The 24,204-nt window shown below is 34.7% G+C and overlaps 1 protein-coding gene across 1 annotated transcript in view; it reads left to right on the plus strand.

Moving 5' to 3' along the window:
* Positions 1–24,204, plus strand: part of LOC149770728 (unconventional myosin-VIIa-like) — a gene marked incomplete at its 3' end in the record, with an annotated part of 86,212 nt that overhangs the window by 33,660 nt on the left and 28,348 nt on the right. The window contains exons 2-3 of the mRNA XM_089949191.1: positions 926–1,034; positions 15,422–15,526. Of these exons, the coding sequence (XP_089805317.1) occupies positions 15,462–15,526 (65 nt within the window). The remainder of the gene's footprint in view (positions 1–925; positions 1,035–15,421; positions 15,527–24,204) is intronic.

Here is a 24,204-nt window from a genome sequence, read left to right on the forward strand (position 1 = left end):
AGTCCAATACATTTCATGTGATATGCTGCTTTATCATACTAGATTCACAGCATGCATTTATCTGATTTCTCATAAACATGAAACTAATATCAATATCTAGCAATTTCTAATTAATTGCAAATATTGAAATCTTAAAAATTCTGTTAATTCTTGTACACAGTTATTTTTTATTCCATCCATACTTTTCATAGCTCGTTAATGTGGTATTTGGTCGTTTTTACATTTTTAGAACTTAGCTTACCAGAACAAAGATTGTATTGTTCTGATGTGCTGTTAAATATTCTGTTTGTCTGTCTATCTCTCTCTCTGTATATATATATATATATATATATATATATATATATATATATATATATATATATACACACACACACACACACACACACATACATACTTACACAAGAGTCATACCTTTGTAGCATAGATACCTCATGTTGTGTGATAAGGCAAAAACTGTACCACTTAATCGACTGCCTAGAATGTGCATCTGTCATTTTGATTGAGATTTATTGCACAGTAGGCTTCATTTGAATTTTCTTATAATGGTAGTACCTTGTTCAAGTTTTAATTGATGTTTGTAATGGAAGCATTACACTGAATTAAGTTGCTTTAGAGATAAATAAATTTTCAAGAGATTGTTATGATGGCACAGTCAATATTTTTCCATCCAGGCTATCTAGAAGTGGTACCTGGGGTATATCAATCACAATATAGCTTTTGCAATGGATAAGATAAAATTCACAAGAGTCATACAGTAAAGAAGGTACCAGATTTTAGCTGTTGTAAAATATACTTGGAAAGTTATAGCTCAAAGGTAGTCGCTTGTACTGATCATCTTACCCTGAAAAGACAATGCACTGTTCATATTTTATACCATCAGCTATTCTATTTTGTTCTTGCTAAATATATTCTGCATACTTTTCAGTCTCACCTGAGAGATGTAGCCATCTGAAGGAAGGACAACCCTCTCATTATGCATGCCAGATAGAACCAGATTCCTTGTTGGCTGGATAATATGCTAGCTTAAAAGATTGGTAAGTTTTAGACCCCGTTATCTTCTGGGGCATAAACTCTAGATCTTCAATGTTAAAGATGTCTTTTATTGGCCACCATTAATTCTATATTTGATGTTGAACAACTTAGAGACTGTTCCTTGAACAGATATGGCCTTAAATTTTACAGCAAAAAATTACAGGCATACACAGAGCTTTCAACTAAATTGAAATCTCTGAAAAGAAAAAATTGTCTTTTTGGATTTTCTTTTACAGTGTGACCCCACTATAACATGTTAGTTGGGAGCCACAGAACCCGACAGTGTTATAGACCGAACATTGTTATAAGCAACCAGGTCAGTTAGCTGAAGAAAATATGCATGTACCCCAAACTATTTGTACAGGGGGTGGGGTGGTTAAGTAATAAATGCTAATGTTAAAATATGTGCTTCATTGGCACAGTAACCATCTTAAATTGATGCATATTAAATGGGAAATACACCTGTAGTGAAAACAGAGAAGGCATATATAATACTTTACTTTATTTAGAGAACCATGGATTGGTACATATACGTGTATACTGTTTATATATACAGTTTTAATATATAGCATGAATAGAGTATCACCACTGTGTACTCGCCCGCGAATCTCATCACATACATTGAATCCACAATACAAGTAATTCCACTGAAAATATGCACACACAGAGATTTAAAATATTCAATAATTTTGTCACAGGTCATATAGGTCTGAATTCAGTAGAAAAACATAGCAGTCACATAACAAATGATGAAGCACATTTACTTTTCAGTATGTCCCAAGTCAGTAAAAGTTGGTTTGTGTTTTAAGCTGCTGTTGGTAGTATTTGTAAGCATAAACATTTTCCCTGCAAAAAGGAAACTTTCACGGCACAGTAAACATGTTCCAGTCATGTTGGAAAATGAAAACATCCATCAGATTCCATTGCTTTTATTTAAGTTTGGTACTGACTTCCTTGAAGAAAAGTTCTTTGTTTTTATTTAAGATTGTGGTTTGTTTTCTTTGATGAAAGGTGCATGCATTATTGAAGTCACCGCTAAAGGACAGCTTTGGAGAACCAAACAAATGCCCATTTCTTATTTTGGTGGCAACATCAAATAATTGTATTGCATGATTGAGATTGATCTTTTTCCCATTTGCTTAGTACATTTTCATAATAGTCAGTGCTTCAAAGGGAATCTGTTTTCTTTGAAATTTCAGCAAACTATTTTATCTGGATACATATTTAAAAGAGGAATTGGCCATCATTTGGTCGATTGTAGTTCTGTTCCTCCCTGCCTATTGAATAGACCAACAAGTAAGATGTTTTAGTTTTTTTGTTTTACATTTGTGGTAGTGGAGTGATGCTGCCTTCCACACATGTGTCAGAAATTTAACATAGGGTCAACAGACTATAGTAGGGGCCCCGAGTGGTCTAAAGCACTTTCCGTTACGGATCACTGCCATCTCACCTCTGTATGCGTGGGTTCGAGTCTCTGATTTGGCCAGTGTGGGTATGTGAGAAAGCTTGCCAGTAGCTTCTTGAGGGTCAGTGGTTTTTTCCGGGGCTTTCCTGGGTTCTTCCTCCACCATTAATACTGGCCACCATGTATAGCCTATTGTGTGCTGAAAAATGGCGTTAAACCCTACAACAATAACAACAACAACGGACGATAGAGACACAGGTGTTCTGGTCTTATGACAAGGATTAGTACAGAAACTGTGAGTGTTCCAAAGGATTTAATTCTGAGTGAAAAGAAGAGAAATTTTACTTACCATCCACACACAAATGTCAGACTATGTAAATATATTAATTACTAGTGACGAAAGATAGATTATGAGATAATGCCTTATCTGATTGATCTCCGCTACCAGAAAAAAGTGGATATCTCACAACATACAATACTCATGCTCGTTGCACTGTTAAGATGGTTTGTAAATATGGACAAAGAAATTGTTTATGTAACAACAGATAAATTTCAGTGCATTTGATATCAAGTTTGTGGCCTCCTTTCATGGGGCCTCTGAATTTCTCCACTCCAAACCAATGGTTGTATGTACAAGTTTAAACAGCCAACAGTGATGGCAATAAAAAAAATCACCTCCTGGTATATTTTGCTGCCAATAAGGAAAATAAAATTGCAGTTTGCTACATTGATGAAGCCCTCCACGATCCAAGAGTAAACATTTTACTCGTCATTTTCATACTTTTAAGAAGAAAAAAACTATTTTTTCATGTACGAGAAAAATGCATATAAAATTTCAGGAGCCACGCCATGACCGTCATGTATTCTGCATATGTGATCTCTTCCCCAAAATGATAATAAACTTTTTTACTTTTTTGTACTTTTAAGAAAGATTTTTTTGTGTATGAGAAAAATACATGTATATAAAATTTTGGGAGCCATGTCACAACCGTGTTATATCTGAATTTGTGTTATAATGGAGCGTGCTATAGTGATGTCACACTGTATATTAAAAGCTTTGCAGAATGGGATAACTCATTAAAATCCATGATATTACAGAAACATGTTCTCGTACAATTTGGGAAAAGTATTCAGTGAGGATACTGCTCACAGAGGACAGAAGTGGGTCACAGTGATCTACTTTGCATGCACCACTGATTACAAAATGTTTATGCATTTAACTGAGTTTCTCTTACATTGTTGCTTGTACAATTATGAAACCTGATGAATGTATTCATCTTGGAGGTTACAACTCGCCATGGGCAAAGTAAGTTATGCTAACCTACTTTTCATGTACCAGGGAGTATGTTTTATTTTTAATTAGGTCAGTTTCTTTGACACTGTTATGTATACAGTCATGAAATGTAATGATCATATTATTAGTTTTACTTTTATTTAGTTCAGTTCCATGAACACTGACTGCTCCAGTGGCCTAGTGGTTAGAGCATCCGCCTTGGAAGCGGGAGGTCATGGGTTCGAACCCCGGCCGAGTCACACCAAAGACTTACAAAAATGGTACTAACAGCTGCCTTGCTAGGCGCTCAGCATTATGAGGTTAGTGTTAGGACTGGTCAGCCTGGTGTCAGGATAATGTGACTAGGTGGGACATCATGCTGCATGTCTGCAGCATGATCCCCAGTGCTAGATATCACTATAATCTGTCACACTGCAGACATTGTAGCGATATGACTTAAAAATTGTTAAATCTACATTAAAAGTCCTAATCACACATACACTCCATGAACACTGGTGTGTGTAGTCATGAAATTTGATGAATGTATTAGAAACAATCACATCATGGACCTATTATTGAGGTCACAGTGCTCACCTTTCTTGCCATAGATTTGGATTATGTGACACCAGAGCAGGTGACATAAAGCAACATTCCATTAAATTCTTATATCTTTGAGTCTCATATGTTAAGACGCTGAGTTTTAGTCTTAATCTTTGTTCTTCGAGTACTGGTAGATTTGAGATTGGTTTGTTTCCTTGGGAATGTTGCTCATTCTTGGTACAAGTTGATCTGTTAATTGATTAGGAACTGCACTTAGTGGAAAAAAATAGGTCCCCAACTATAGACAGCGTTTTCTTATAATTAAAAGGATTTCCATATACAAGATGAATGAACTTAGACCCAGTCTTTCTTTGGCTTGAAGATTTACACATAATGCACACAGAACTGTGAAGATCTACACATAATTATGAAGATCTCCTCACATAATACAATATACACAGAATTGTGAGAGATTAAAGATTTAAGGCTGCAGTATCTTGAACAAATTTTTCTTCTTGTCATTTACATTTATGTTAGTTTAAAAAAGATGTCTACGCAAGTTCCGGACAAAGAGAACCAACATTGCTGCAAGATTGCAGGTAAATAGTCAGGGTCAGAGACTTAGACCTACTGATGGTTAAAGTTCAGGGTTTACGGTAATAAATTGGACATACAATTAGCATATATAATTGGGTGCATACTTGATGGTATAAAAAAATTGGACAAACAATTACCATATACAGTTGGGTGCATACTTGATGGTACTAAATTGGACAAACAATACAGTTGGGTGCATACTTGATGATAGTAAATTGGACAAACAATTACCATATACAGTTGGGTGCATACCTGATGTAGTAAATCGGACAAACAATTACCATATACAGTTATGGGGGGCTGGAGGTGTTAGTGGGGTTGATTGGCGGATTGTACCTTCTTACAAGGTGTCTGCTTTATTTGGTTATCATTATCTAGAGGGTGATTGCCCTCGGTGTTATTGCCCGGATCGAGTAAATATTTATATAAAGTGTGAAACTTGTAGATGGAAAAAATAGAGATCTGAGCATATATATAGAACAGAATGACATGAGCCCCTGTATATAAAATACAACATTTTAATCAATTACATAAACAGCTGTGATAATACATTACATTAGGAAGATACACCTATCTTTTGAAATAAATCATTCACCGAATTTCAAACACAAATATAATTATATAAATAGCTGATCTGTTTTAAATGATAGAATCGGTTCATTATAGAATTGACTGAACAATTGAAGTCATTGCCTTGTACAACTTCAGAACCTGCTTATTTCTGGTTCACTCCAACTTCACTGGTGGCTGTTCTTCTTGATCCTTTTGCTTTTTTCTTCTCCAAACTCTCTATTGCCTCACCTCTTTTGGCCCTCACATTTGTGTGGGTAGGTGGATATATAACTATGTAGATACGTAGATACTTAGATAAGTAGGTACATGGATACATCAGTGGAGCTATTTCCCCTTTCAAAATAAACAGAGAAACAACCTAAATCTTCTGTCATATATTCTACTGGGAATAGATCATTACTCCCCTCTCGTTATATCAGATAGTGTCCTATCAGAATTCAAACAGATACCAAAGGCTATCTGGTCAAGCCAAACATGGCAGACCATAAACAAACTTAAGTTTCATAAGATTAATGTACTTTCTAATGGCTTTTTCATCACTGACTCACATTAATATCACACAAGACATAACAGTTCCGTTCTCATCTCAATTACACAAATGAATGAATGAAATTCATTACATGTCTTAACTACGTTATTTTTAGCGAATACACACATTCAAGTTTTCAGCATACATGAAATCTCACTTCATGGCTTAACAATGTTAATTTCAGTCAATACGCACTCAAGTCTTTATCATATGTGATATCATCTAAGATCGGACGATTCACACGGATTCTCGTAACTCATATCAACTAAAGTATTGCATGAAATTCTTAGAATACCTGATTCCTATAACAGTCAAGACAACAAATTAAAACAATTCATCAAACTAACATCAAGAAGATCATTGATAGAATTCAGATAGATGAACTCAAACACAGTTATACTGATATCAAGAAAATTGATCTTAGAGATTTAAAAAAAAAAATTCATGCAAATATAAGCAAATAAATTCAAGCAAATCATTATATTGGAATCAACAAATTACATGAGATTGATGCAAATACATTGTGCTTTCAAGCTTTGCTCGCTTCTACTGCCAGAATTGTTGACTTTCCAGACATCCGGTCCCTCAGATAAATGTTTTACGAGAGAATTTCTTCTAAATTCAATCTCGGAGTCTCCTATATTTTTTCCTCTTGCAGGAAAATGTAGACTAAATTTTGCGATGGGGCATATTAAAACCAAGAAATTTCTTGTGGGAAACACGCCCCTTATATGGTGTAACCAATCAGGATTAAATATATCTACCGCCTTTTATAACTAGGCACCAAAATTGCGTTCAGCCTGACTTGTAGATTTCCAAATAACTGATTCTGGACAATTTCAGCTCTGACATTTTCAGTACAAAGATCAAAGTTAACCTTTTCCTTCCAGTCTGTCTGACTGTTAAATAAATGAAGGCTTAATTAAGAACCATTTCCTCTCATAACTCAGACATTAAACATCATTGCAGTATAGCGATTTAACATGCACCAGTTCCCATAAATCTAATTAATTGTTCTCTTGCCCAAATTGATATGATTTTTACAGATTGATAGAAATTTGCACCCTTACAACAGTTGGGTGCATACTTGATGATAGTAAATAGGACATACCATTAACATAGAATAGGGTTTATAGTGTATGCATAGTAGATGATAGTAGATGGACATACAATTAGCATATACATTTGGGTGCATACTAGATGATAGTAAATTGGATGTACAATTAACATAGAGTAGGGTTTATAGTGTATGCATAGTAGATGATAGTAGATTCGATATACCATCAGCATATACAGTTGGGTGCATACTAGATGGTAGTAAATTGGTCATATCATTAACATAGAGAAGTGTTTATATTGAATGCATAGTAGGTAACATAGAGTAGAGTTTATAGTGTATGCATAGTATGTAGTAAATTGGATGTGCCATTAACATATTTAGATTAGGGTTTATAGTGTATGCATAGTAGATGATAGTAGATTGGACATACAGTTAGCATATGCATTTGGGTACATACTAGATGGTAGTAAATTGAACATACCATTAACATAGAGTAGGGTTTATAGTGTATGCAGAGTAGATGATAGTAGATTCGATATACCATTAGCATATACAGTTGGGTGCATACTAGATGGTAGTAACTTGGTCATATCATTAACATAGAGAAGTGTTTATAGTGTATGCATAGTAGGTAACATAGAGTCGGGTTTATAGTGTATTCATTGTAGACAATAATAGATTTGATATACAGTTAGCATATACATTTGGGTGCATACTAGATGGTAGTAAATTGGATGCACCATTAACAAAGAATAGAGTTTATAGTGTATGCATAGTAGATGGTAGTAAATTGGATGTAGACAATAATAGATTCGATATACAATTAGCATATGCAGTTGTGTGCATACTAGATGGTAGCAAATTGGACATATAATTAACATAGAGAAGTGTTTATAGTCTATGCATAGTAGGTAACATAGAGTAGGGTTTATAGTGTATTCATAGTAGGTAACATAGAGTAGGGTTTATAGTGTATTCATAGTAGATGATAGTACATTGCTAATTGATTCTTGGTTTGCTAAATATTTAAGCACAAGATTAGCCACTATTTTACATAATTAATGTAAGAATAATTTCCTAATACTCTTAAACATGGAAGACCCTGGACGCTTCAGTCTTTTGCCATGGACAACAATCTGCTATGATTCTTTATTACCATGGCAGTCTGTATATGGATATCTTCATTTCACATCGTTATTCATAAACGGCCAGTAGAAGTAGAATTTTCTTTCCATTGTGACCCCAAGTAAGCCACTCAAGTTTCTCTTTCAAATACAGGCACTTGTCGACCAATAAAACAGACACTTTTACCCGATGTGTAGAAGATTGTTACACTGTGTTGACACTTACCTTTACCTGATGTGTAGAAGATTGTTACACTGTGTTGACACTTCTACCCGATGTGTAGAAGATTGTTACACTGTGTTGACACTTTTACCCGATGTGTAGAAGATTGTTACACTGTGTTGTTCATGACAGATTTTGTGAATGGATGCTAAATAAAAATGAGGAAAACTTGGCATAGACAGACACAGGTTGTTAAAGGAGCATTGCATATTTTCACCCATGGCTTGCTATTCTACAGAAACTTGAGCTGATTGTGAACATTACAATACTGAGAAAAGTTCTTTACCTGGCAAACAAGCTTAGTTGTTCCTAATAAGTGACAAATAGTTGATACCTTTTCTCTTTGTTATATTGGACCTGGCCTCAGCTGGAGTTTTCTTTTTTGTTCTCGTTCACTACTTCACAGCTACCAGTCTGATAGCAGTAATATGTCAAATATTTGTATAAAGCTTCCTTGAGCCGTGTATTAAGTAGATATTTGCAGCATGAAGTACTGAATAAGAAAGTTATTTTCTTGATGTAGGAAAGCTATAGGTGTATCCAGGTTGTATTTGCATTCATTACACAGAAATACTTTACATATTTTTAAATAGAAATACATGAAATTTTGATTATGAAAGATAACTTACAGTAAAATGTTTTATTATAAACCCTGTGTTCTTGAAGAATTATTGTTTATCTATATTTGCCGTTGAAAAGACATGGTTTCTTTTGGTTTTGTCAAGCATGTCATTGAAAAGATAGTTTGTCGCCTTTGCTTTTGTCTTGCATTGGTAATAATAACAATAACAATAATGATAATAATAATAATAATAATAATAATAATAATAATAATAATAATAATAGTTTTTCTATGTATGGTATTGGTTCAAATCAAAGTTTATAAAAAAGAAACATCAAAAAATACTGAACTGTTGAAGACTGGGAAATCATTGTTTTATCAAACTTATATTCAATCTCACATTGACTACTGCAATATCAATCTCAATTTGACTACTGCATTATCAATCTCAATTTGACTACTGCAACATTATATACAAGTCAGGTCCAAGCGCAAACAAGATGCCCTGATCTGCCATCACATAATATGCCAGCATATTAGGTTCTGTTGATTTTTTTATACTGATTATTCCTAAGTTCATTGAAGAAAATGGGCAGTGTTTTCAGTGATATAAATGATTAATGCTTTCACTGATGTAAATGGGCTGTGGCGGTGCAAGGGTACAAGGTGCTCGGGGCAATACTCTTTAGTGGTGCCCATACCGAGGTGCTCTGGGGCAGTGCTCTTTGTTCCCCGTTTTTGCTACATAGAACAGTTTTTAATTCAGCTGCCAGCCTCTCTCCCTGCCAACTCCAAAATATAAGTTCTGTGAAGAATTGCCTCAGTTACACGAAGGTGAAGGTGAAACACTATGAAAATTTCAGCCATCAAAATAATCCCCCAATGACACCTCTTTTGCCTGTTACTCAGGGGCAGTTGTCCTTCTTAACCCATCCACCATCGCTGTAAATGGGCAATATTTCCAGTGATGTACTGTAAATGGGCAATATTTCCAGTGATGTACTGTAAATGGACAATATTTCCAGTGATGTACTGTAAATGGACAATATTTCCAGTGATGTACTGTAAAAAGACAAGATTTCCAGTGATTTACTATAAATGCACAATATTTCCAGTGATGTACTGTAAAAAAGACAATATTTCCAGTGATTTACTATAAATGCACAATGTTTTCTGAAAACAGGCAATATCTTCAGTGATGTACTGATAATGGGCAAATTTTTCGAGATATAAGTTGGCAGTGTTTTCAATGATGCAAATTTTCAGTGTTTTAAGTGATGCAAATAGCCAGTGTTTTCAGTAATGTATATTGAATTTGGAGAAGAATAAATGTACATGTACTGGTAAAAGGAAAGGTTTCATGCACATTATGATAATTCTTTGAGCCAGTAAAGTAGCGGGAACACTTGCTTGGAGTTTGTTGTATTCATGTACTATATATACTTGCCTGATCCAACTGCAAGCAACGTAGACGCTGATCTTGTGTCACATAAAACACCAGTTGATCAGGGTCAGTGTTGTTTCTTCTACTGATTACTTCTAACAAACTGCATAGACCCAGATCTGCTGGCACTTAATGCATGATACATTGACTTGAAACCAAGTATATTTGTGTGATATTGCTGTTGAGACCTTGCAAGAGCTGTTAGTGCAGTCAGTTTAGGATTGTCGGTGATGAACCATTTTGAATCATCATGCCTATGATAGAGTTACAGACCATGCTTTTTTTCATCTAATGTTTCAAATTCACTAACACTGTTGTTTGATCATGTTTACAGTGTGTGTGTAATTTTTTGTTTTGAATTGCCCAAAGGGCTGTCAGACATATTCATACAAATCTAATAGGCAACTTTTAACTCTTTAATGAGGTTGTAGGAAAAATACCTTTCAAACAGATAATATATACAACAAAAAGCTGGATTGCTGTTTCCAAGACCCCTTGGCATTTTAGATGACTTACAAGATTGAAAGGAGAGTCTCAATTTAGATTTCTATCGGAGAGGGTGTGTTTGGTTTGATACATCCACTAGAAGATTCATATTTTTATATCTGTATTAAGATTTGCTTATATAGTTGAGGTCACTGTCACATCATTTTCATTTGGATGTTCTCAGGTTTTTAGTTACACGTGTCAACACTTTTTCATCTGTTTGGCATTTCACTTAATGTGACTTTGAGGAATGTGACATCATAGTATTTTCATAATCAATAAGAATCGTGATATTTTCAAGTATTGGGACAAACAAGTATTCGTGTTTGCAGTGTTTGTTTTATTGCAGGTAAAGTGAATTTTTCGTTGTCAAGCTAAGACAATGTATGAACATACAGGAAGTGATTATGGATAATATTTTGAGTTTATGTGTGGTGAGTTAAGTAAGGACAGTTGATCAGTCATACAGCTGCTGATATTTTATCCACCTGTATTAAGAAAACCCCATTTCATTTAATTTGTTTTGTTTTTTTTTACTGAGTCAATTATCAAAATAAATTCAGGCAGAGTTTATTGTCATCTGTCTTGAATTTAGTCTATATAGCTTTCTGAAATGTTTATTTACGGTGTGCTCAGTAAATCAGTGTTTGAAGTATTCCAGCCTTGTGTGTCTTAACAGGAAATTTATGGCAGAAAATATATATTTCTTTTTGTTGTTTCACTTGAAGTACATGTACTGTCATTGTTATCGTTTGGTTTTGTGTTATCGTTTGGTTTTGTGTATCCAAGTTCTGGATCGTTGGATTGTAATGGGGTATTTTGTGTCCATTGTATGATGACTAAATGGACCGTACTCAGGAATTTAAGACAGACATGCAATATTTTGACTGGCTAATTTACTATTATTTCCTGATATCATCATGTAGATTATTGACAAGGGTATAGCATTATTATAAGAGCAATCGACAGAATTACAAACAACATATAACCTGATCTGCTAGTGCAATATGACCTGACTTATAAATAAGTACATGTGATGTGGCAGGTGGGGACACAACAGTTTTGTCCATTGTGTACATGTTGCATTTCATTTTACATTTTGATTTTTCTCTTAACACGTGGCCATGAAAATCAGTGAGAACCAACATGAGACCAATTGTTATTTTTATATTTTTGTTGTTGTGGATATTGGAACTAATATTTTAAAATAAACATCAAAAGAGAATTAAGATAAAACATGTAATCTCAACACAACACACTACTGCAGGCTTCTCAGTGCTGACCTGCCCAACCTTCTAATCCAGGTGGCTGTCTGTGGTGACAACCAATGATAATTTGTATGCACTGGTTGCATTGGCAATAGGTGTTCCTTTTATATTTGTTTGTTTTATGAAGTTGAGTTGACTGGCATGTCTGTCATATTATTATTCTTCTGTCACTGATGTAACTGGAATGTAAGTACCACTTCTTGCAGATTTCTTCTTTGTAATTTGAGTGTTCATGAATATATTTTCCTGTAACTTTTCATTACCTAATGTACAAAATCTCATAACAGTGTTGTTGGGATATTTTGGTTTTCATTTCCATAAATAAAACTGTTGAGTCACTTTTTATACATTTTATTATTCAATTCATATTGTCCTTGCTATATATTTATTTATATCCACATATAATGATTATTTAAATATATTTTGTAAACTAGGTATTTAGCCATCCGTGGGAATGTTTTCCTCTGCTTTTCAAAGGAACATGGCATTCTGTAATCTTGTCTACCAGTGTTTGCACAAGAGCATCAGTGCATTCATTCTGGGTAGTTTTTGACAGTGTATAAATGAGACCATTCATACTGGGTAGTTTTGGACTGTTTGCATGAGACCATTGGTGCATTCATACTGGATAGTTTTTGACAGTGTATGCATGAGACCATTCATACTGGGTAGTTTTTGACTGTTTACATGAGACCATTCATACTGGGTAGTTTTTGACTGTTTGTATGAGACCATCAGTCTGTTCATACTGGGTAGTTTTTGACTGTATATATGAGACCATTCATACTGGGTTGTTTTTGACAGTGTATGCATGAGACCATTCATCCTGGGTAGTTTTTGACTGTATACACAAGACCATTCATACTGGGTAGTTTTTGATTGTTTGCATGAGACCATTGGTGCATTCATACTGGATAGTTTTTGACAGTGTATGCATGAGACCATTCATACTGGGTAGTTTTTGACAGTGTATACACAAGACCATTGATACTGGGTAGTTTTTGACTGTTTGCATAAGACCATCAGTCTGTTCATACTTGGTAGTTTTTGACTGTATATATGAGACCATTCATACTGGGTAGTTTTTGACTTTATACATGAGACCATTCATACTGGATAGTTTTTGACAGTTTATGCATGAGACCATTCATCCTGGGTAGTTTTTGACTATATACATGAGACCATTCATACTGGGTAGTTTTTGACTGTTTGCATGAGACCATTGGTTCATTCATACTGGGTAGTTTTTGACAGTGTATACACAAGACTGTTCATACTGGGTAGTTTTTGACCCTATTTGCATGAGACCATCAGTGCATTCATACTGGATAGTTTGTTTTACAAGTCTTTCAAACTTATAACTCCTGTCTTCACATGGATTTAATCTTCTGGAGAGAATTATTGTAATTATGTAAATGTGCATAATATTTACCCATTTGTAAAAGATGTGTGTGTATGTGTTTGTGTATGTGTATGTGTGTGTTGGAGGGATACCGTGATAATCTCTGTTCATTCATCATTCTATTGTCAGTGTTTTTACCATCTTTTTAAGAAAAAGACGTTCCTTTAAATTATGGCTGCAAATTCATATTTTTATTATTCAATTACTATCATGTTCTTATTTACAATAAAAATGTATCCAGTCCAGATGCATTAAGATAAATATAGTAGTGCCTACACTTACATTGCTTAGCATAATTGTGTTTTCTCAGTTGCTGACAAAATGAATTATTTAATTTTTGATTTTTCAGTTTGGTCATTTTGAAGCTAGACTGTTTTTTTGGGATATAAGCAGTGTTATTATTTCTGTATTCATATGTATTCTCTATGCTTGATTGTTATCACTCTTCAGTAAATGATCTGGTAGAGTCTCCATCATGCATTGTCCTTAATTTAAATTCAGTTACTTCCTGTGATCTCTAAACTCTTAACACTTGCATTTATCTTAGACTATCAGTTATTATCACTTTCAATGACTTGAATATTTATTGCAAAAATGTGAAACATTCTTTAATCATTACATTTTGCTCACTGTAGGAGCTCAGTGAAAGTTGGAAGTGACCTTGATCAAAGAGAAGCTTGCCATATGATCAGTAATCAAATTATGAGTCTTGATGACTTAGTGAACTTGCATACAGCTATAAAACTATTTCATCATTGTTGCACCCTGAGTAAGTTGATGATACAATTCCCCACCCAAAATTGCTAGTGTTCCCCAAAAGATAACAATCCACAGTATCTTGACCACTTTGTTGGGCAAAGATAAACTAAAAAGTTCTCCCTGATAATTCAAGCAAGATTTGGTAAATGATGCAGTTCTTTGTTGCTTTACTATGGTTGTTACTTAAGGTAGTTTTTACTAGACTGTGGTTCAATACATAATTTGGTCAGCAGTTGTGGACCCCAACTGCCATGTTTATAGCAAGGCAGAGCTGTAGTCCGGACACAGAAAACAAGACAGATAGCTATTTGTATGCATCTTTTATGATGTGTTTCTGATATTTATATGCACCATTTCTACTTTTACTGTAAAAAAAACACAAAGGCGCCACCTGGAGAAAACACTGCACATTACTGCATCTTCTCCCAACCCAGTGGGTAGAATTTCATGAAACAATATAGTTATGTTGCTCTTGTGGAAGCGGTGTCATTTCTTGACTTTAGCCTCTGGGGTCCGTGGGATCGCATCAAAGGTCAAATTTTAAAACGATAGGTGGTAGAGTTTGCTTGGGTCATTTTTTGAGGTGGGGGTGAGCATTGCAATATGCAGTTTAAAGCATTTAGGAATTTTATATTTAAAGTCATTGCAGTTGCACTGGTTTGAGGCTAAATCTGTCCTTGATACTTATGACATTTGTCAGTGGTGATTTGATCTGAGGGTTGAAGCAGCTGTTGTCACCTGCACAGTATGCAGTAAATAATTGATGATGCTTTTTTTGTCTCGTACAACATGAGGACTATTGGGCAGTTTAAAATTGATGATAACATGTATTTTTCTAATTACCTGACCACTGGACAGTTTAAAACCAATGGTAACAAGTATTTGTCTAATTCCTTTTATAATCATTTAAATCCATTTCTGATGTTTCAGGATGGCCTTGATGGTAACATGTATTTCTCTAATTATTTGACCACTGGTCAGTTTATAACTGATGGTAACATATTTGTCTAATTATCCAACCACTGGAAAGTTTATAATTGATGGTAACATGTATTTGTCTAATTATCCAACCACTGGAAAGTTTATAATTGATGGTAACATGAATTTGTCTAATTCCTTTCACAATCTTTTAAATCCATTTCAGATGTTTCAGGATGGCCTTGATCATATAACACAAATCCAACATGGCTGACCATAGTCGGGAAAACGATGATGAGCGGTATGGGGTGGAGGACATGATTAAACTCAGGTCAGTTAAATTCAAAGTTACTTATATAAATTGGGTTCTACATCAAACAACATGTACCTTAATATGTGGTCACGTATTTTGCTGGTTGATCTGGGTCTGTTTTGTTTGTTCTATTAAATACTCCTAAAAATCTGCACAGCTCCAGTCCTGCTGGCACATCATGTGATAGAAGATCTGGTTCTATGCAGTTTGCAGTTGGATTTGACTTATAAGTAAATATACATGGTATATTGTCACCACTTTCCCTAAGAAGAAGCAATTTCTGTGAGTTGGATAACACCCAGTGTTTCCATTATGATAAGGTCATCAGTAACCATGTACCCATGGGACAGAAGTCATATGCAAGGTAGTACCAAGGTTCGAACTTGGACCCTAGATGGTTTGAAGCAACTGAATAAACTGGGATTAGTCCAGATTATTTTGACAAATCATGTTATGACTTGGCAGTTGGGCAAATCTTAGTTTTGACCAATCATATTATATTTGGGTTGAAGTTTTAGTACTGTCATCCAGACCTTATGCTTTTTAATTAGCAGACTGGTCCTCTGTTGCAAAGTTTTAAATTTGCCCTAAGTATTAACATATTGGTCATGATTTCACACATTCTTTTGTAACCTTCAGCAGAACTGTTTATTTCAGTATGATACTGCATCTCATAAAACAGTTCCTGTGGATCTTGTTTGATCATAAGATGTCTTAAATGCCTTTTAATTCATACATCATTCTTTGGGCTTTCTGATCAATTATTAGGTTGCCTCTGTGAATTAGATGAGAGCCATTGTACTACACCTGGTGTTGGCATCTGCACATGTGCATATAAATTCTCATTATAATTCTCTTCATTATAACATGATCCTGGATATAACATGGGTTTAATAATAATGTAGCACATCACATGCTTTACTTTGATCTAAATAAAAACTCAATAGAGGGAGGTTTTGCTGTCAACCATCCTGAACCTGCTTTTCAAGCTTCTCTTGCAACTTCAAGCCCTTGCTAATGCAGTAATAATTTAGACTCAATGCCCCCAATTATCAAAGCAAAATAATAGCAATACAGATAAGAAATTAAGACTTTTCAACATTCATCAGCTGAAAAATTTACATCGAAATGATTTAATTGGCATAATAAATGTATCCCAAAATGAGTTGAAACAAACAACATGATTCTCAGGATTGTGTTTTTATTTCCATTTAAGAAACATTTTTTTGAACAAAATGCAAAAATTCCATATACTGAATAAATATTTGTAGTTTACATAAACTAAAATTATCACTGTCTGGATTCTCATGTGGGTCTGGAATTCTGGAAAAGGTTTAAAGTTTGAAAATTGCTTTTCCAGGTCATAAAAATGTCTGGGAAAAATTAAAAATGTATAAAAATCTTGAAATTTTTTGTTATTACAACCGTCTTTGTCAGAAACTGGTAACATGGCTGCTCTTTTGCATCTATAAGTTTTAGGATTTAGATTCAGAGCTCTTTGGAGGGTCTTGACATTTTTATTTTTTGGTGTGGACATGGTATGAAAAAGGTTTTGAATATTTTTTTAAATTTTTAGCATGAACCCTATACTTTTCGTTTGACTGGCATTTAATTTTTTTCATACACTTTGATACATGTACTTCCATTTATTGACTACTCTGGTGGCCTAGTGGCTAGAGCATCTGCTTTGGATGTGGGAGGTCGCAAGTTTGAACCATGGCTGAGTCATACCAGAGACATGGACTGGTATCAGGATAATGTGACTGGGTGGGAGATGATGATACATGTCTGTGGCATGATGACCGAGTGCCAGATATCACTATAAGCTGCCACACTGCATACATCATAGCGATATGACTGAACATTTGTTAAAGTTGAGTTAAAACTCAAAATAACACACACATCCATTTATTTATTTTGTTCTTGCTTTACCAGGTTCAGCATATAATGTGATTTAGACCCCTGCTACTGTGTTATACAGAGGGAGAGCTGTACATTTGTACAGCCATATTACATCTCAACCATTCTTGGTCCTAGGCAGCAGCGTGGAATGGGCTTCACAGCATGTATACTAAAGAAGGGGGCGAAGGTGGCTTACATGTTTTGTACAATCATGCTTAAATTAAGCATTTATCTCATGGCCACATAGGTTTGTTGCACCCTGTAAACATACATGTTGTAAACTGTATACTCTAGATACATATTATACATGAAGCTTGGTTATTGGATGCATATTCATGAGTGCAACACCCTCATCATGGAAGTAGTTCACTGCAACCTATATTTTGCACTTTACTGACTTTGGTTAAATGTGTTTTTTAACTTGATTTCAAAAGCACTCTTCAAATTGGAATTAATAAACAGAATGATTATGTGCATTTCTGTTAGTATTACAGCCATACAACAAAAAAAGGTCACTTTGACTTACATTTCACAATTTACCTGCTTAGTTTGAGTTTTGAATTTAGCTCATGATCATGTTTTTTTTTCTTGCTGTGCATATGGTATCCTTTCTAGAATCACAAATCATGATGAGGGGATACATCCTGATATGTACTACATCCTCATAACTTAAGTAGGTCACCATGACCCATGTTTCACACTCCATTGATTTGGGTGAAATTTTGTGGTTGTTGTTCAATTTTGAGACACTGTTCATTATTGAATTATGTCATTGATGATGATATGCATCTCTGTCAGCCACATAGCCTTCCAACAAAAGGAGCTCACCGTGACCTATTTTGGCTTTTACTAGCTTCAATCAAGTTGTTGTTTTATAGGTGTCATGCCATTTTTCAGCAAATGAAATGGCTATACATGGTAACCAAATTATATTTAGTGGAGGAAGAGCCCAGGAAAACTCAGGGGAGAACCACCAATCTGCAGAACCTACAGGCAGACTTTCTCACATACCCATGCTGGCCAAGCTTAGACTTGAACCCATGTGGACAGAGGTGAAATGCTAGTGATCCGTAAAAGCGAGTACCTTAAATAACTCAGCAGCCTGCCCCCCCCCCCCCAACTTGTTGTATTTTCATCTTCAACAACACAAGTTTTTGTCATGATGTATGCATACTTATCTTACCTAAACTTCCATCCAGTAAAATCAGGCTTCTGGCAGTGGACAATGATACACCTTCAGAACTGATTTTATAAGAAGTCATTTGTCCCTACATACAAAAAAATTTTTTGTCAGTTTGTTAGAGTACCTCTACTTTGATGTAATAGACAAGATTGTTCTTTTTATATCACCACCTCTTGAATACCACTAGTCATGTAGTTTTTGATGGATTGGCATAAAACTTGGTAAATATTATTGTCATCACTTGAAGATGCACATATTGACAAATCACAGTGCCTCAGCAATTTTTGTTAGAGTTATTGCCATCTTTATAAAGGAATTAGATGCAGTGTATAATGGAATCATATGGACACAACAGTTCTCAGAGGTTTTTATGCATGATTATGAAACTTGGTGTTAGTATATAATATGATCATCATCAAAAGGTGAACATAACAAAAAATCACTGTGCTTCTATGATTTTTTAAGAGTTATTGTCCCTTTTTAATTTCAGCACGATGTAGTGTATGACAAGCTTTGGAAAGCAACTAATTTTACAGAATTTAGTGGTACACCGTAAAACTTGGGATATTTTATTGTGATCATTTGAAGCTGTACATATCAAAGTCAGGAGACTGAAATTTGATCTGATTTGCACAAATCGTAACAGTAAGCTTATCATTATGGCCATAGACTGGTTCCATAGTAGGTGAGATATGTGCATGTTAATGAGGTGGTCTTGCATCTGATTGGCTGAGATGTTTGCCTCTCCAGAAACTTTATTTCTCATGTGATTTTGATGGAACTTTATATCAGCAAGGTCTTGGGTTAGTTATGAGCTACATGTAGTTTTATGCATATTTTGGTTAAAAAAAAGGAAAATTGACAAGATATAAGGTTTGGAGATTAAAATAAAGTTGTTTTCTTACAATAGTGCTGCATTAACCTGCTTAACAAAAATGGCAAACTATCTTTTTTATTTACAACTTCTGATAGTAGACAAGAGAAAAGATTGTTAAATTTTTGTCCAATTTACTCCAAGTAGTATGCTATTAATGTACATGGTTCTGCAGTAAAACCTTAGTGGACAAATCAATAGGGACACCTTCTGAAAAGGGTTAAGGAAGGTGCCTATCATATTTTTGCTCAGTGGGTCACAGGTCAAAGTCACTGATTGAGAAAAAGAAAATTGGTTTCTTCACAACTTGAGTTCTCCACCATCTATAGTTGCCAGACATTTTAGGTAGTTTGCACATGCAGTGAAGCCTATTAATTGTGGGGTCAAAAGTTAAGGTCACTGACTGAAGCAATAAAACAGTTTCGTCACAGTAACATTAGTTCTACATCTAATAATTGGACTAAACTTTATGGATGGTTTGCACTTTTGTAAGGAAGAAACTTGTACATTTTGGGTCAAATAGTGAAAGGGAAAGGCCACTGTGAGCGATATAAGAAAAATGGGTTCTGCACAGACATTTCAGTTATTGATCATGTATCTTTGTTAACGTGAGTGGATTACTTGCACATTGGGCAAGGATGAAGTCTACAAATTTTGGGGTCAAAATGTGAAAAGTTACCTTTAAGATAACTGACTGAAAAAGAGAAAAATGTGTTTTGTATAATACTTTTCATACCACATACCTTGACCAAAATGCATACCTTGCACTTAAAGAGTCCTATTGATTTGGGGGCCAAAAGGTCAAAAGGTCATGGTCATTGCACTAAACATTTTTATTTTCAGAATAACTTTTGTTCTGTAATAAATTCCTTGACCAAAATTTTTACTTGGATTGCAGTCTGGGTAATAAAAAGTCTATATATGCAGGGGTTTAAACGCCAGAGCTCACTGTAATGGTAAGTCAGGTAAGAAAATGATGGTTTCTGTAGATTAAATAAGGACTGCATACTTTGACTAAAGGCGGAGGTTATTGAGAACATTTGGTCAGTAATCTCCAAAGTCACACATACCCTATTAGTACCTACAAGTACATAGAGGATTAATAAACATGGGGTGGGTGTAAAATGCAGTTCACTGTACTTTTGTTTTTCCTAGCTCAAGTCAACAAAACATTGCATGTTCCTTTGTTCTCATATGTATTAGAGCTGTACATACATTTAATAGGTTCCAAGAATTCCTAAGCTGAGAAAGTGAAAGTATACATTTCATCATTGAACAAAGACACTTCACCTGTGCAAAACAGGATGTTTTAAATTGTGCTGTTTATACCTTGATATGCTACACACGCATTAATTTTCTCTAGTGTCTGGTTTAGATCTTGCCAAAACCAATTTCACAGTGGTGGTCACTCTTTTTTTACTGCATAATTTAAAAACATTTGGAATAGTTCAGAGATTGGGAAGTGTAAAAAGTAGTAATTGTTAAGACATTCTATTCAAAGTCATATATTTAAACTTGAGGTGTCTTGTATAGTTGCTAATTTTATGGCATTAAGAGGTATTTTTTTTGTTTTCCTTTACGATGATGACCTAATTCAAAGCCGTGAATGACTCAGTTTTTTCAGTATGCACTCCACAATTTTGACAGGAGATTCAGTCAGTACACTGAATTTTTTTCCTTGCGCATGTCTTGACATTTGTTATTAAAAGCTTTTCAATGCTCCTTTTAATTACATTATTTAAGAAAAGCACTTCAATGCTGCCATTACAACAGTATATAGGAAAAGCTCTTCAATGCTGTCATTACAACATTATTTAGGAAAAGCTCTTCATTGCTGTCATTACAACATTAGGAAAACTCATCAGTGCTGTCATTACAACATTATTTAGGAAAAGCTCTTCAATGCTGTCATTACAACATTATTTAGGAAAAACTCATCAGTGCTGTCATTACAACAGTATATAGGAAAAGCTCATCAGTGCTGTCATTACAACATTATTTAGGAAAAACTCATCAGTGCTGTCATTACAACATTATTTAGGAAAAGCTCATCAATGCTGTCATTACAACATTATTTAGGAAAAGCTCATCAGTGCTGCCATTACAGGGGCCCCGAGTGGCCAAGTGGTTTAAAGTGCTCACCGTTACGGATCACTGCCATCTCACCTGTCTGCGTGAGTTTGAGTCTTAGGCTCGGCTAATGTTGGTACGTGAAAAAGCCTGCCAGTAGCTTCTCGTGGGTCAGTGGTTCTTCCTGGGGTTTTTCAGGGTTCTTCCTCCACCAATTATACTGGCCACCATGTTTAGCCTATCTTGTGCTGAAAAATGGCATTAAACCCTAAAACAACAACAAAAATGCTGCCATTACAACCCTATTTACGAAAAGCTTGTCAGTGCTGCCATTACAACAGTTTTAAGAAAGGCTTTTCTATGCTTCCTTTCAGCATTATTTAATGTGGAATCTCAGCAATGCACTCATTTACTGTGTATAATTTTGAAGCCTAATTTTACGACACTGTCCTTGGTGTTATGAAACCAAAAACCATTTGATAAACTTGGTAAAAAATAAACTTATGGCATGGATATGTTAATGTTGATTGAAACTTGAATTAAATTTCATGTGAATTTCTTAAGTTCTTACAATGAGTTCAGTTGTAATAAACACATTTCTCTTGTACAAAGTTGATTGTTGTAAATGTTTACACTGTTTTCATTTATCATGCTTATCACAGAGCAAACTTCTGGGATGGTGTGTTAGGGTCTATTTTGGTATGCACAATTTGTGTACAGTAAAACCTGTCTTGAGAGACCACCTTTCTTGAGAGACCAGGTTCTCCATGTGCAGGGTATTTCTATGTCATCCTTGGAACAAAATGTACACTAGCCTTCATCAATAAAATTGTTTTTGTTTTTTACATTGATTTGTGACAATATTTTGGCATAAATCTATATAATAAAAAACCAATTAATTTGTATCTGTGTGCAGTATTTGTCCTCAATTTGTTAATAATTATACACATTACCTTCCTTGACCAAATTTTATGTTCTCTCTGACATTCTTGTGTCTTGGTTTTTTATATTAAATCTTCCTAAAATTCCTTTAACACATTAACCCCTGAGCCAAACAGCTAGGCAGTCCCCTGCAGCATACTTGCAGAGATTACCTAGAGCAGTGTTAGCCTTTCCAGTGCCTGTATCCCTGAGACTAGCTGACAGCAATTGGCTTGCAGATTTTTATAGAGGGGGCTACTTGCAATAAAATTGTTATTTTTTTATTTGTATTCAATTCAGCTGAAATTTGACATGGCAGTTCTCAATAAACTTACATACATAATGGTATAAATTTCATGCTACATGCAAAAATAAAACTAATGCATAATGGTGAAAACAAATGATGTACCTGCCAATTTGCTTCTCTTGCCGTGAATAATCCATAAAATACATTATGAATTCACACAGAATTAGTAACACCATCAACACATGAAATAATTATATTTTATGTACACAGAAATTCCACTTGTCGTCTCTTGTAAACTTAACATCCTGTGAATACTGTACACAAATGGGCATATTTTACTTGCTCTTTACTTACCTTTCTTCCTAAGAACTCTCACTGAAATTTTTAAAACTAATAAAACACTTAACAAACCTTGAACTATGAACACTCATGTTAACAACATATATTTCCCAAACATTTATTTAACGATTATTCAAAAGAAAATAAAAGCTCCACGAAATCAAATTCATTTGCATCAGGGTCTAAATCCGTTGCAGGTCCTTTGTATAGCCTCTTGTCAATGTGTGTTTTATCATTTACGATCATCAATCAGCTCTACTTTCATTTTCTTCTTCTTCTTCTTCAACATTCTCATTCTTGTCACTACCGCTGTTATTTCCAGTAGCTTTTTCGATGTCACTATCAATCTTGTCTGATTAAAATCCAGAAAATTCTCCGTCAGAATCTGTCAAGTAAAAGTCTGCTTCCAGTTGCTGATTCTCGTCAATTTGCATCATTTTCAGATGTATATATTTTCACTATTTCTGCTGCCATCGAAGTGAAATTTTTTTCCCTCCGTTCAGCCATGTTCACTCTATCTATGTAAGCTACAATTTTATTGGTCAAACTGCTTGTATAATTAGGAAATGGCTTCAACTCAACCAATGGTTTGTGCCGATTTAACTCGTGCGGGATACAGGCCTTGACAAATACTGCCTCGCAAACTCAGCGCTCGGGATACAAGCTATGTAAATTTAGCCACGTTAACGAGGCATGCGAGAGATCAGGGAGGAAAAGTATGACGAGTATTCTCGTCACCAGGGGTTAATGTGTTAATTTATTACAAGGAGTGAAGTTTTATCTTGAATCAAAAGCTTGTTTCCACATAAAGAAAGAACTTTTCTTCTTTGCAAATAGTAGCAAGGTACATTGAATTATTAGTATGTGATTTTTACATAGCCAGTGAAGGAACACTTCACAATTTTTGAATAACTTAATAATGATATTATTGAATAAAAAAGATGTTGAACAAGTACAAATCAGTTTGATCACCATCTTGTAAGTTTGAAAGATAGAACAAGCATAAATCTATTCTATCATCACCCAGTACCAGTATGAAAAGTAGTATTGTTAAGTGCATTCCGAATGTTCTGTGACAAATATGCTGCAACAGGTGAACACTTATTTTTCCATAGATGTAATTCATAAACGACATTGATAAGTTACAGTCAGGATGATTT

This window comes from Sinohyriopsis cumingii, unplaced genomic scaffold (assembly GCF_028554795.1).
Source record: "Sinohyriopsis cumingii isolate HCF-2022 unplaced genomic scaffold, ASM2855479v2 utg002443l, whole genome shotgun sequence".
In the NCBI taxonomy this organism is placed as follows: Eukaryota; Metazoa; Mollusca; class Bivalvia; order Unionida; family Unionidae; genus Sinohyriopsis; species Sinohyriopsis cumingii.